We start from the raw sequence: 15,742 nt of genomic DNA on the forward strand, positions 1-15,742 counted from the left end.
GAATGTTTAGAGTGGAGGATGGGGTGCCAATAATAATCCTGGTGGTCCCTTGGCATTTATTGTACCTGTGTTTTATTACACCATTGGGGGCAGTGCCTTCAGCTGCCTGGGCCCTAAGCTCTGGAATTCCCTCCCTAAGCCCCCTCGTCTCTCCACATCTCTCCTCCTTTAAGACCTCTCTTAAAACCTACCTCTTTGACCAAGCCTGTCCTAATATCTCCTTATGTGACTCGGTATAATGCTCTTGTGAGTGCCTTAGGACATTTTACTACGTTAAAGATGCTATGTAAATGCAAGTTAGTGTTGTTGTATTGCTCGGGCGTGGTGAGGCTGCGTAGGGGAGTCATGACCCAGGTCTGTAGGGGGTTTCCCTTGTCCCCCAGGATCCATCCTGCCACGGAGGGTTGAGTATTGGGAGGATGGGAGACTGGGACAGGATGAATGCATCACAACAGCTGCCTGGGTACTTTGCAGAAACTTGCATGGTCCTGTTTCTGTGATCGGACACTAGCTGGACGTCAATGGGGTGGTAGTCTTTTCTATTGATGAGTGCGGCTGTCTGGTGTCCTGATAACAACGTATGCAGTCAATGATACCCTGGACATGAGGGAAGCCAGTCCCTGCTGCAGATCCCCGAGCTCTCTCCTGTTGATTGTTGAGGTCAATGGGGCTGGTGATGAACTGGTTAGCCCTGGGGAGCAGGGCGTCGGTGACCTGCTTAATGCAGACTGGGAAATACAGGAGATGTCCCCCGGAGCAGACTGGAATGAGACAGTGGCGAGGAAGTTAAGAGCTGTGGTAACTTTGAGGGTCACTGGCAGAGCGTAGCCCCCCGGTCCAGCAATCAGGAGGTCCTGTTACAGGAGGCTGCAGAGGCCTGAGACAGCCTGTCTGGAGAAACGCAGCCTCCTGATGCACTGCTCTACAGATAAATCCAAGAGAGTGACACTCGGTCTGTAGACCCTGTGTGCTGGGCATGGCCTCCTACGAGCAGCCTCCCCTCATCCGCAGTCTTCGGATAGGTCCAACTACTGCTTCTCTTCCTCCCGCTGTTCCTCCATTCAAATGAAACTGGCAATAATAGGACCCGTGAGAAGAAAGTGAAGCTTAATGCGGGCGATAAGGCAGAAAAGGTGAGAAAGAAGCGATCTGGAAGCTGGAAACTCTCCTGGCAATCCAAATAGTACAAAGATCGCCTGGTCCAATTACCTGCAGGTGATTTAAATACTGCTTCAGTGGCTGGAAGAGACCAATCCTGAGAGGCTTTACTGGCGGGTTGGGCATTGGGTGGGGATTTCACGTTAAAATGGCGTCAGGATCCTACTTGCGTTAAAGGAACCCGGTTTAAATAGATTCAGGAGGCCCCACCCACCCACCCACCTGTGACAGGCACCTCGACCGTCTCCGGAAAGCGTGCGGTTAAAATGGCGGCGGGCGGCAGCACGTTGGGAAAGCAGCAGTAAGTATTCTACCACCATTTTAACCGCCCCGCCCATCCCATTCCCGTCGGACAGACAGGGTTAAAATCAGGCCTTATGCCTGTGATCTATCACTAACATTGTGTGAATTATAGGGTAAAGTCGGGGCAGAATCCTCGTCGACTGGAAGTTCACACTGAACAGCAACACCAGATTCACAGCGCTCACCGATAGGAAAATCGGGAGCGCTGAGCCCCACGCCAGATTCTCCGGTTCACGTTCCGGTTCACCGAGAGTCTGTGCCCAGAGCCCAGCCTCGAACACCTCTCGCTGTATCCCAGTGTGCCTCTTAGTAGTGTGTTTGGTCAGGAACGGTATACGTGTGCAGAATGCAGAGTCTGATTCTACGTGCTTTGTGCTCTCCTCTCATTTGTTCTGCCTTCAGCAGTGAGTTAATAAAGTCAAGCCCTAATCAGCGTGCTGCAATACAACATGACACTTGTGATGGAACAGATGAAGCTGGGATGAAGGAATACAGAGCTGAGTTAAAAATACAATCACAGTTCTAACTACCACAGATGGTGGCAAAATAAGGGAAAATCTATGTTAAGCCATCTTGATCAGGAAGACACTGATGCGCTATGGAGGCAGCTTGTTGAATCTGATCCCCAGCTCCAATTAAATGAGAACTTTAAATATTTAAATGACAGAGACCATTGCATCTTTTAGGGGAAAAGTGGATAAATATTTAAAGCAGAAGAAGATACAGTGCTATGGGGAGAGAGTGGGGCAGTGGGATTAGTTTGGGGATTGATACAGGGCTATGGGAAGAGAGTGGGGCAGTGGGATTAGTTTGGGGATTGATACAGGGCTATGGGGAGAGAGCGGGGCAGTGGGATTAGTTTGGGATTGATACAGTGCTATGGGGAGAGAGTGGGGCAGTGGGATTAGTTTGGGGATTGATACAGGGCTATGGGGAGAGAGTGGGGCAGTGGGATTAGTTTGGGGATTGATACAGGGCTATGGGGAGAGAGCGGGGCAGTGGGATTAGTTTGGGATTGATACAGGGCTATGGGGAGAGAGTGGGGCAGTGGGATTAGTTTGGGATTGATACAGGGCTATGGGGAGAGCGGGGCAGTGGGATTAGTTTTGGATTGTTCTAACACAGATACGATGGGCCGAAAGGCCTCCTTCAACTGATATGAGGTTATATGGCTCTATGAGTTTGTGTTCCCTCCATCAGCACATTGTCATGTCCTTTCATGGCTCATGGTAAGGACAGTGATTCATTATTTCTCAGATTCCACCAGTATCATGGCCTCTGGGACTTTATACGTAAAACTGCAATACTTAAGCAATCAATGACTTGATGGGACCCAATTTAGGGATTTGTGGGATTTGTCCCATTCATGGGTCTGGATTTTGGATAGAAAATGGCTGGGCCGATAACAGCCAACTGGTGTGACCGTCATATCTGTGCTCCTGTTCACAAATACTAGTGAATAGAACAGTAGGAATGAGTATAAGAGTGACACATGTTGCCAATCCATTTAAACGTGTGGAGATGGGGTTTTAAGCTGAGCTTACATCAAAATAGGCAGCACTTTTAAACCTAAACTGCTTGAAACTACAATAGTGCTCCACAAACAGATCACTTGACAGTTTTCGTTCTAATTTCAAGTCCAGAACCTTGTAATTAAAGCACAGCTTCCTGTTCCAGTACCAGTGGTTCTGATATTATAATAGATGGAAGGTTAAGTGTGTCGTGCCCACGATACACTCACCGTCAGCAGTGCATATTGAGAAATCATGGGTGCATTACCCCCATTGACTGACTCAGTGGGGCAATACAGCAAGTGAAGGGAACCTGCTCTCCACAGACATGAGACTGTCTGCCAGCATTCGTTCTTTGTGACATTTTCAGACCAAGCTGGGGAAGCAATTTAACAGGTCAATTGTCCGACTGTGACCGTCATATCAGTGCTCCCGTTCACAAACACTAGTGAGTAACAGGTGACTGCTCTACACTAAGTGAAGTGCTTTGAGTAATGCCACCTCACTCATACTGGCAGAGCAATAATTATCCGATTAGCGGCATGTTAGCTTCCTACGGGGCTCGAGTCCCACTCTGTCCGTGCATTACACACATGTACAGTGGTCCTCCCAGTTCCTCAGGGAATCTGAATGCGAGGATGTGAATCACCTGGGTTTTGACTCCAGCTCTGATTGGCAGATAAGATGAAAATCTCACTGTCGGATGTGTGAAATAAGTTCAGATTTACTTCACAAAACCAGCTATAGTTTGGAGTCAAATTCTTGGCAGTCTCAGCAACAGATGCTGCAAGGTTGGCTAGTGTGGGCAGTGGAGCCCTGATTCTCCAACTTGTGCTGGCATCAAAGCTTCATTATGTTAACTTGATCTTGTGTCAGCTGTGGCTCAGTTGGTCGCACTCTTGCCCCTAAGTCAGAAGGCTGTGGGTTCAAGTCCCAATCCATGGACATGAGCCCATAGTCCTGGCTGACACTCCCAGTGCAGTACTGAGGGAGTGCTGCACTGTTGGAAGTGCTGTCTTTCAGATGAGATGTTAAACTAAGGCCCCATCTACCCTGTCAAGTGAGTGTAAAAGATCCTGTGGCACTATTCACAGAAAAGCAGGGGAATTCTCCCTGGTGTCCTAGCCAATATTTGACCCTCAATCAACATCAATAAATAGATTATCTGGTCATTTATCTCATTGCTGCATGTGGGATCTTGCTGTGTAGCAATTGGCTGCCATATTTCCTATACAGCAACAGAGACCACACTTCAAAAGTACTTCATTGGCTGTGAGGTGCTTTGGGACATCCTGAGGTTGTGAAAGGTGCTATATAAATGCAAGTCTTTCATTCTAATCAACTAATGACAGCAGATGCTACAGTGTTAATTATTTCACTTTTAAGTTTACATTCACACAAAACATGTCAAGTAACTTTGCCACCTCCCAATTTACCTGTACAGGATTGGCCACTACAAATGGCAGTAGAGCTTCCATTGGTACAACCCATGGTGAAATGGTGGTTCCAAAACTCTTCCCTAGAAACGGTCCCAAGGGAACATATTCCCATTTCTGAATATCTCGAGCTGCAAAAGACCAAAATGATGTAAGGCAGGAGCCTGACATACAGTGCTTGCCAATAATACTGTGCAACCAGTTAATATAGAGTTACTCACAAACACAACTCTATCCTGCATCATGCTTCTTTTGATTGGATAAGTTAAGCTTTAACACTGAAACTTTCACACAGGACATGTACCATCTTAGCAGTGAAGCTGGAGCTTTGCTCATAGCGGAGGTTCCATCATCAGTTGGGACAGGAGTATGATGGGTAAAATGGGCAAAAATCGGGCCGGGTGTGTAATGGGCAATATCGCCCGTATATTTCAGGCTATATCAAGTGTGCCGGAGGACCAGAAAGTGGCCAATGTTGTACCCATTTTTAAGAAGGGGAACAGAGCTAATCCAGGTAATTACAGGCCAGTTACCTTAACATCTGTGGCAGGAAACGTTTTAGAGTCTGTAATGGAGGATGAAATTCCCACGTATCTCAATCAAGAGAAAATAGTTAGGATTAGTTAGGGTTAGCCAGCATGGCTTTCAAAAGAGATGATCTCGCTTGACAAATTGCAGAGAATTCTTTGAGAAGGTAACAGAAATAGTAGATAGGGGAAATGTAGTTTACATGGATTTTGACAAGGTACCACATGGGAGATTACTAGAGATGATTAAGGGGTGTGGAATTAGATGGAGGAGAGAAGACTGGATGAAAATTGGTTCGAAGGGAGAAAACAGAGGATAGGAATTAAGGGCAGTTTTTCAGAGTAGTTGGAAGTGGGTAGCGGTGTCCCACAGAGCTCAGTTCAGGGGCCACTTCTGTTCATTGTGTATATCAATGATTTGGATATAGGCCCAGAGGGAGTGGTTTTCAGATGATACCAAAATAGGAGGAATAATACATTTTTTTTTGTAAGACCAAAGGAAACTGCAGAGGGATATTTGATAAGATGGGGAATGAGCTAAAAATTGCAGATTGAATTCAAAGTCAGTAAGTGTGAGATGATGTATTTTGGTAAAAAAATAACAGCAGTAATGATACTGTGAATGGGAGCAGGCTCGGTCTGTGGAAGAGCAGAGGGATTTGGGGACACAGGTTCACAGGGCATTAGAGGCAGCACCTCATGTTGATAAAGCCATAAAAAAATGAATAGAATTCCAGGTTTTATCACAAGGGGTATAGAATATAAAAGCCAAGAGGTAACGAAGAGCCTACATAAAATCTTATTAAGACCTCAGTTAGAGCACTGTGTGCAGTATTGGGCTCCACACTGTAGGGAGGATATTAAGGTTTTAGAGAGGGTACATCGCAGATTCACTGGGATGCTGCCTGTTACGAGGAAATACAAATACGAAGGAAGACTTGAAAAATTGGACCATTTTGCATTAGAATAACTCAGATTATGGGGCGATGTGATAGAAGTGTTTAAAATGATGAAAGGATGGAATGGGGTAGATAGAAACAGACCGTTTCCAGTAGTTGAGGGTCCAGAGTGAGGGGCCATCGATACACGATTAAATATAAAAGATTTCAAACAGAGAGAACAGGAGAAACTTCATCACACCGAGAGTCGTGAGTCGGTGGAATTCACTTCCCGGGTTAGTGGTTGAGGCAGAAACTATGTCACTATTCAAGGTTAGATTGGATTGGTGGATGAAGGAATGAGTGATGATGGGATATGGGGATGGGTAAATGTGATTATGACTATTTGCTCATGTGGAGGATAAAGGCCGACACGGACTGGTGGGGCCGAATGGCCTGTTTCCGTGTTATAAATTCTGTATATTTCTAGGCAGAACAGGAAGAAGAAAACGATGACCTGTCCTTTCTCTTTCCAGATGTTGACTGACCTGCTGCGTATTTCCAGCATCTTCTGGTTTTATTTTAAGTAGAAGGAACACTCCTCCCTGGTACAGCAACATGAGCAGAGTGAGACAGGAAACTACGCTGGTGGTCGCAATTAGCCGCCAAAATGTTTGCTTTTCAGCAAAGCTCTTTGTTTCACATGGGCAGTGACATTTCCTACGCTAAACTTGACCAGTGAGGTAATGATTAGAAATACATAGAGGGGAGTTTTAAACCCCCCTCCCCCACACGACAGGTGGGAGGGGTCGGGGGGCAGTTAAATCGGCAAATATACGAAACCCGACCCCAACCTATTTCTGGTTTAACCGTGGCGGGTTTGGGGACGGCCGAGTAACCTGCTCTGGAGAGGCAGGTCAGTGATTATAATATGTTAATGAGGCTCTATTGCTGAGATTTTGGCGGCCATTTAAATTTAACGGCTCCGGTCCGTGTTTTCCACACCTCAGGAATCCCGACAACTGAAGGGAGGAGAGAACGGCCGGATCCTGCAGACAAGTGCTTTTGCAGCACTGCTTGTTGGCCAGGAGGAGCAGGAGAGCTTCCCCCCTGGACCCCCAAACAAACCTTCGGCTGGAAGACTCCCCTCCCACCACCAACCCCGCGATGTCTCCCGGTCCCCCCCCCCTCCCGATTGCCGGTCTGAAACCCCCCCCCCCGCCACAGCCTGCAATGTTTCCCAGTTACCGCAGACTGTCCCCAAGGCTCCCCGGCTGCGGCCTCCTGACGCTGGCTTTCCTGCCCAGCAGTCAGCCGGTCAATGTGGTCAGCAGGCTGGCTGAGAAATGGCCTTCCCTGCATTTCCAGGTTTCTCCACCGCTAATACACGCTATTACAGGCTAATACACACAGGCTAATACACGCTATTACAGGCTAATACACACAGGCTAATACACGCTAGTACAGGCTAATACACACAGGCTAATACATGCTATTACAGGCTAATACACACAGGCTAATACACGCTAGTACAGGCTAATACACACTAATACGTGCTAATACAGGCTAATATACGCTAATACAGGCTAATACACGCTAATACAGGCTAATATACGCTAATACAGGCTAATACACGCTAATACAGGCTAATATACGCTAGTACAGGCTAATACACACTAATACGCGCTAATACAGGCTAATATACGCTAATACAGGCTAATACACGCTAATACACAGGCTAATACACACTAATACGCGCTAATACAGGCTAATACACACTAATACGCGCTAATACAGGCTAATATACGCTAATACAGGCTAATACACGCTAGTACAGGCTAATACACGCTAGTACAGGCTAATACACACTAATACGCGCTAATACAGGCTAATATACGCTAATACAGGCTAATACACGCTAATACACAGGCTAATACACACTAATACAAGCTAATAGAGGCTTATACACGCTAATACAAGGTAATACATGCTAATACAGGGTAATACACGCTAATATACGCTAATACACGACCCCGCTCCCTCCCTGTGAATAGTCTTACCGCTCCAGTCATTCATAAGAACCATGCCAAAGATATGCTCATGGGCTCGGGACACTTTGATAGGCTCTCCTAATTTGTTGCCTGGTCCGATGAAGAAGGCCTAGTTTAGGAAGAAAGGTGCAGAAAAAGTTGGCGTATATTTTCTTTCAGATAATTACCAGCCAGAGTTCAACTGAGCTGTATTGATGGCACCGCGCCTATAGATACTGAATGAGAGCGGCAGTTTGTGCTGGCTGGAGCACAGTAAGATTCACTTACCCTCTGACCGTTGAAATCTTTGTTTTAGAAATAAATTCTTAAAATGATTGTCCAGGACACCGGGAGAACGCGAATGGATTTACAAAAGAACTTCCCCGCTCTACTTTGAATAGTTCCTTGGGATCTTTCACGTCACCTGAACAGGTAGACGGGGCCTCGGTTTAACGTCTCATTCGAAAGACGGCACGTCCGGCAGTGCAGCACTCCCTCAGTACTGTGCTGAAGTGTCAGCCTGGATTATGTTCTCAAGTCCCTGGAGTGGGACTTGAACCCACAACCTTCGGACTCTGAGTTCTGCCATCTGAGCCAAGCTGGCACTTTGTGCAAAGCTTACCTGAGTTTGAAGGAGGATAGATAAATCATACGGATCGCAAATATTGTTATAGAATCATAGAATCTTACAGCACAGCAGGAGGTCGGCGGTCCATCGTGCCTGTGCTGGCTCTTTGAAAGACCTATCCAATTAGCCCCACTCCCCTGCTCTTTCCCCATAGTCCTGCAACTTTCTCCCCTTCAAGTGTTTATCCAAATCCCTTTTCAGGCAGTGCATTCTGGATCATAATAACTCGCTGCGTAAAATAAATTCTCCTCATCTCACCTCTGGCTCTTTTGCCAATTACCTTAAATCAGTGTCCTCTGGTCACTGACCCTTCTGTCAGTGGAAATAGTTTCTCCTTATTTACTCTATCAAAACCTTCATGTTTTTGAACACCTCTATTAAATCTCCCCTTAAACTTCTCTGTTCTAATGAGAACAATCCCAGCTTCTCCAGTTTCTCCACATAACTGAAGTCCCTCATCCCTGGCACCATTCTAGTAAATCTCCTTTGCACTCTCTCTGAAGCCTTGACATCTTTCCAAAGTGTGGTGCCCAGAATTGAACACAATATTCCAGCTGGGGCCTAACCAGTGTTTTATAAAGGTTTAGCATAACTTCCTTGCTTTTGTACTCTGTGCCTCTATTAATAAAGCTCAGAATCCCATATGCTTTTTTAACAGCCTTATCAATTTTTCCTGCAACCTTCAAAGATTTGTGATGTGTGCACCCCCAGGTCTCTCTGTTCCTGCACCCCCTTTAAAATTGTCCCATTTAGTTTATATTGCCTCTCCTCATTCTTCCTTCCAAAATGTATCACTTCACACTTCTCTGCATTAAATTTTATCTGCCATGTGTCTGCCCATTTCACCAGTCTGTCTCTGTCCTCCTGAACTCTGTTACTATTCTTCTCATTGTTTACTACTTTTCTGAATTTCGTGTCATCTGCAAACTTTGAAATTCTGCCTCTATACCCAGGTCCAGGCCATTAATTTATATCAAAAAGAGCAGTGGTCCTAATACCGACCCCTGGGGAACACCACTGTATACTTCCCTCTACTACTACTCTCTGCTTGTCCCTTAGCCAATTTCATATCTATGCAGCCACTTTCCCTTTAATCCCATGGGCTTCAATTTAGCTAACAAGTCTTATTATGTGATACTTTATCAAACGCCTTTTGAAAGTCCATATACACAACATCAACCGCACTACCCTCATCAATCCTCTCCGTTACTTCATCAAAGAATTCAATCACAATTTTCCTTTAGCAAATCCTTTCTGGCTTTCATTTATTGGCCCATATTTTTCCAAGTGCCAATTAATTTTGTCCTGGATCATTGTCTCTAAAAGTTTCCCCAGCACCGACGTTAAGCTGACTGGCCTGTAGTTGCCTGGTTTATCCCTCTCTCCTTTTTTGAACAGGGGTGTAACATTTACAATCCTCCAGTCCTCTGGCACCACTCCCATATCTAGGGAGGATTGGAAGATTGTGGCCAGGGCCTCTGCAATTTCCACCCTTTATTCCCTCAGTAACCGAGGATGCATCCCATCCGGACCGGGTGACTTTTCTACTTTGAGCTCTGCCAATCTTTTTAGTACCTGCTCTTTATTTTTATCCTATCCAATTTCTGTATTACCTCCTCCTTTATTGTGAATTGGCAGCGTCCTCTTTATTTAAAGACCGATGCGAAGTATTCATTCAGTACCTCAGCCGTGCCCTCTGCCTCCACAAGAATGATCTCCTTTTTGGTCCCTAATCGGCCCCACCCTTCCTTTGACTACCCTTTTATTATTTTTATATGTTTATAAAAGACTTTAGTGTTCCCTTGTATGTTACCCACTAATCTATTCTCATACATTCTCTTTGCCCGTCTATTTCCTTTTCAATTCCCCCTTCGCTTTATCTCGAATTCTGTCAAATTAGTAAAATGCTGTATCAGCTTTTGAAATATTATATTGTGCACAAGTTTGAAAAGTTGTGTTTTTGTGCGACTTCTCTCCAATAGGGGCCGAGCCAGCGGGGGTCAGGAGGCCACGACTCCCTCGAACGTTTTGAGGTTGGCCAATTGTGTGTGTCAGGACTCGGCCAAAACTGACTGCAAATAATTTACTCGATGAACTTTTGGATTCCCGATCACGGTCGAGTTGCCGTTTTGAGTTTGAGGCGAATGGTTACGTGGCACTGGAGTCCTCACCGTGCTGTGCCAAGGGGAGAACTGAAAAAAGGAAATAAGAGGGGCAAGTCTCCAAACTGAATTGGAACAGCTGCCTGCTCGCAGAAAGCTCGCCGGACCGGGGGGATGGGCGAAAATCTTGAGCGAAGGGCAGAGCACCTGCTCCTCATGGCCCCACAAAAATATTCCAGACAGGTTTGTGAGCGGCCCCCGCCGATCCCTTTAAGAACCGTTGTTCGGGAACTCACCGCATGGTAGGAAAAGTCAGAGTTTCGTGGCGCACTCAGTGCATAGCTCCCCCCTTCCCGTTTCAGGCGGGAATGCCGGGCACCCGTTTACAGGCCTGCTTGACAATCGCATCCGGTGGGCCTTGCGCATCCGAGGAGCAGCCGCTGCTTCCGAACCATTTGCGACTGCTGGATGCCTCGCAAAAGGGGCAGGCAGAGGTTCAAAATCGCTCTCATCGTGGACATGAATTCCTGCTGAATCAGCTCGACCACCATCAGACTCTTAAATACTGAACACTTTGCAACATGCAGCAGGCACATGGGAACACCATCACCTGCACGTTCCCCTCCAAGTCACACACCATCCCGTCTTGGAAATATATCGGCCGTTCCTTCATCGTCGCTGGGTCAAAATCCTGGACCTCCCTCCCTAACAGCACTGTGGGAGAACCTTCGCTACACGGACTGCAGCGGTTCAAGAAGGCGGCTCACCACCACCTTCTCAAGGGCAAATAGGGATGGGCAATAAATGCCAGCCTTGCCAGCGACACCCACATCTCAAAAATGAATTTTTAAAAACGTACCATTTCCAACTCAATGTCCAGAAGTTTGCAAGCTCCAAATACAGGCGGCTTTGCTGTAATAAAAAAGGTTTGCAGCAAACGGTTAAATATTTCCACGGCAACCATTATGCAATGTATTCTTCTTAATTTTAGTTAGAATTTCTAACATCAAACAGCGTAATAATTATTCAGCCATGTTGAGCAAGCTTCTAATAATAAAATTACTAATACTAAAGTACAAACATTATACATTAAATATTTTACTGGGCTCCAATTCAGCCGGGACATGACAGGGCCTCTACAATCATCAGGAGCTGCCTGTGGTCTAATTTTCATGATTAAGCCATTTCAGCGTAAAGTTATGCCTGACGGGAGTGTACACGGGAGGTTGGTGTACAGTCTGATTCCTAGCCCCCTCGATTTTCCATCCATTGGTAGTTGGGTTGGTAGTAGCTGGAGGCATTCCTGGAGGTTTGATCACATGACATTCTGACAATGTGATGCCTGATCATGTGACATCTGATCACATGACTTCTACAAATGTTATTGCATTTACCTTATAAAGGTTGGGCCCCCTATAGTTGAGTATTTTTGCTTGTGATTTCGGGCCAGCAGCTGTTGTGTGAGAGGTTCCAAGAAACAGGAGGCCGCTCGTGAGCAGGTGAAGAGGGGGAAACCGAGGGTGGGGAAGAGGGGAAACCGAGGGTGGGGAAGAGGGGAAACCGAGGGTGGGGAAGAGGGGAAACCGAGGGTGGGGAAGAGGGGAAACCGAGGGTGGGGAAGAGGGGAAACCTGAGGGTGGGGAAGAGGGGAAACCGAGGGTGGGGAAGAGGGGAAACCGAGGGTGGGAAAGAGGGGAAACCGAGGGTGGGGAAGAGGGGAAACCGAGGGTGGGGAAGAGGGGAAACCGAGGGTGGGGAAGAGGGGAAACCGAGGGTGGGGAAGAGGGGAAACCGAGGGTGGGGAAGAGGGGAAACCGAGGAACCCCCCCATTTCAGATCCGCCCATTTAAGAGCCCCTCCACCAATTTTCGACTCCCCAATTCCCGACTCTTCAGCCCCCTCCCGACCACACTCCACGCGGTCCTGGCTCCCTGCGGGTGACCGAGCTGGAGACTTCTCTAACAGCAGCCGGGGGGGGGGGGGGGGGGGGGGGGGGGGGAGAGGAGGAGGAGGGGGGGGGGGGGGGAGAGGAGGAGGAGGAGGGGGGGAGGAGGAGGAGGGGGGAGGAGGAGGAGGGGGGGAGGAGGAGGAGGGGGGGAGGAGGAGGAGGAGGGAGGAGGAGGGGGGAGGGGGGGGGAGGGGGAGGGGGGGAGGGGGAGGGGAGGGGGGGGAGGGGGAGGGGGGGGAGGGGGAGGAGGAGGAGGAGGGGGAGGGGGAGGAGGAGGGGGAGGGAGGAGAGGGAGGGGGAGGAGGAGGGGGAGGAGGAGGGGGAGGGGAGGAGAGGGAGGGGGGGAGGGAGAGGGGGAGGGGAGGAGAGGAGGAGGAGGAGGGGGAGGAGGGGAGGGAGGGAGGGGGAGGAGGGGAGGGAGGGAGGGGGAGGGAGGGAGGGGGGGGAGGGAGGGGGGGGGGGAGGGAGGGGGGGGGGGAGGGAGGGGGGGGGGAGGGAGGTGGGGGGGGAGGGAGGTGGGGGGGGAGGGAGGGGGGGGGGGGGAGGGGAGGGGAGGGTGGAGGAGGGGGGGGGGGGATGGGGGGGGGGGGGAGGGGAGGGTGGAGGAGGGGGAGGGGGGGGGGGGAGGGTGGAGGAGGGGGGGAGGGGTGGAGGAGGGGAGGGGGGGGGGGGAGGGGAGGGTGGAGGAGGGTGGGGGAGGGGGGGCGCACTGCGGCAGGAAATTTAAATGGCTGATCTCCCAGGCTGTTGGAGGCTGTGCTCAGGAGAGGTGTCCTCGATTCTGGAAAACTCCGGGTCATTCCGGGAGGGTAGGGAACCCTATTGGTAGCGGATGATGTGGATAGAAAACTGAGCAGGCCAAACTCCGCTGCATCGGCCTCGACATTGAAACACACTCCTGTCACAGAGAGCAGAGAGCCGGGTATCGGCAGCACCAACTCCTTAAATAACTTGCGTGAAATCAGATTGTGCAGTCTTAATCTCCCTCTGGGTGGTGTGATTTATGGAGAAAACCTCCTCACAAATTGAGAGCCTCGCTCTACGAGGCACAAGAATAATCGGAGTGGGACTGAAAACTGACTGGTTGGATTGAGGTTAAGGCTCATTATTGGAGTTCGAGAGAAGCAGTGGGACTCTGCGTGTAGAAACGTGCTCCATTAACCAAAACCGACAGCCCTCACTTTAATGAGGTGAAAAGACACATGGGCTGGAAGGGGAGGGATTAACGGGTAGATCGGGACTTTGTGCGACAGTGTAAGCCGGTGATAGTGAGTCAGCCGTCCATTTTTACATCTCTCCCCATTTATATTCCCGTTGAAGTCAATGGGAATAAAAATCGAGAGAGAGATGAAACCAGCGGCCGACTCGCCAACACCCTTAACACTGTCGCACAAAGTCCTGATCTATGTGTCCAAACTCTCTGAATTTCAATAAACTCATGCACCATTTCAAAATCCCGGACATCTTAGTAAATATTATCCATGGTAAATGAACAAGCTGGTGAAATTCCTCCTTGTGGGAGATCTTGCACAAACACTAAATGTGATTTAACATCATAGTTTGGTGCGTTACCATTAACAGAGTGTTTTTGCCCTGGTTCTTAAAATTCTTCCTGAGAATAGTCTGTTTTAAGGCACTTTGCCATCAGAGACAGCGTGAAGAACTTTTTAACTCATTAAGGGCTTGGTAAGCACCAATTAACAGAGAATGTGCACATTTCCTAAAGATTGCCATTCAGTGCCTATCATGATGAAGGTGCCTGCTGTAGAGGTGATGTTAAATAGTGAAGAGAGTCAATGGGGCACCAGAGGCTGGAAGGACCAACCCCACCGTGCCAGTTAACACAGCGGAGTAGATATATCAGCAGGTCTCAATACACGGGACAGATTGGATGATGAGGAGGCAGAGTTTCAGTGAGTGCAGCTGCGATGGCTGGCTCCATATATGGCCTGCTCCGTATAAGGCTGGCACTGTTTATGACCGGCTCTGATTATGGCCTGCTCCGTATATGGCCTGCTCTGTATACGGCCTGCTCTGTATACGGCCTGCTCTGTATACGGCCTGCTCTGAATATGGCCTGCCCTGTATTTGGCCTGCTCTGTATACGGCCTGCTCCGTATACGGCCAACTATGTTTTTCACATTTCTCATCTTAATTTTTTTTCTTCAAATCAGACAGCTTCTTCTGGATATCCTCTTGTTTCTCTGGGAGTGTGACCCTGTGGTCTTGATGGACCCTGCCCTGCCCTCTGTTTATCAGTGCACTGCCCATCTGTTCTCCTTACCCTCACACAGACAACCTGCAGATCTTTGTCTATTAAGAATGGTTTCTGCTATTTGTTCTGCAATTCCATTTCAGCCAGAAATGGAGCCCCCCCATAATTTCAGTGACCTACAAAGCACTATCTGTACCAGAGAGGTAGCTGTGTGGCTTGTTAAGCAGCATTGCTGGAGGTACTTTTGATTGGCTGCTCATGGCGTGTTAATTATATACCCACTTTCCAGAAAAGGCACTGAGTAAAGTTATACATCCTGTGTACACAAATAAAGTTATACATCCTGTGTACACACCGAGTAAAGTTATACATCCTGTGTACACACCGAGTAAAGTTATACATCCTGTGTACACACCGAGTAAAGTTATACATCCTGTGTACACACCGAGTAAAGTTATACATCCTGTGTACACGAATAAAGTTATACATCCTGTGTACACACCGAGTAAAGTTATACATCCTGTGTACACACCGAGTAAAGTTATACATCCTGTGTACACACCGAGTAAAGTTATACATCCTGTGTACACACCGAGTAAAGTTATACATCCTGTGTACACGAATAAAGTTATACATCCTGTGTACACACCGAGTAAAGTTATACATCCTGTGTACACACCGAGTAAAGTTATACATCCTGTGTACACACCGAGTAAAGTTATACATCCTGTGTACACACCGAGTAAAGTTATACATCCTGTGTACACGAATAAAGTTATACATCCTGTGTACACACCGAGTAAAGTTATACATCCTGTGTACACACCGAGTAAAGTTATACATCCTGTGTACACACCGAGTAAAGTTATACATCCTGTGTACACACCGAGTAAAGTTATACATCCTGTGTACACGAATAAAGTTATACATCCTGTGTACACACCGAGTAAAGTTATACGTCCTGTGTACACACCGAGTAAAGTTATACATCCTGTGTACACACCGA

The 15,742-nt window shown here is 47.9% G+C and overlaps 1 protein-coding gene across 1 annotated transcript in view; it reads right to left on the bottom strand.

Moving 5' to 3' along the window:
• fah (fumarylacetoacetate hydrolase (fumarylacetoacetase)) overlaps positions 1 to 15,742 on the bottom strand; it is a 60,160-nt gene that overhangs the window by 19,116 nt on the left and 25,302 nt on the right. Inside the window, exons 7-9 of the mRNA XM_067971182.1 lie at positions 11,433 to 11,485; positions 7,874 to 7,973; positions 4,409 to 4,539 (exon numbers count right to left, since the gene is read on the bottom strand). Of these exons, the coding sequence (XP_067827283.1) occupies positions 4,409 to 4,539; positions 7,874 to 7,973; positions 11,433 to 11,485 (284 nt within the window). The remainder of the gene's footprint in view (positions 1 to 4,408; positions 4,540 to 7,873; positions 7,974 to 11,432; positions 11,486 to 15,742) is intronic.

This window comes from Heptranchias perlo, chromosome 34, assembly GCF_035084215.1.
Source record: "Heptranchias perlo isolate sHepPer1 chromosome 34, sHepPer1.hap1, whole genome shotgun sequence".
NCBI lineage: Eukaryota > Metazoa > Chordata > Chondrichthyes > Hexanchiformes > Hexanchidae > Heptranchias > Heptranchias perlo.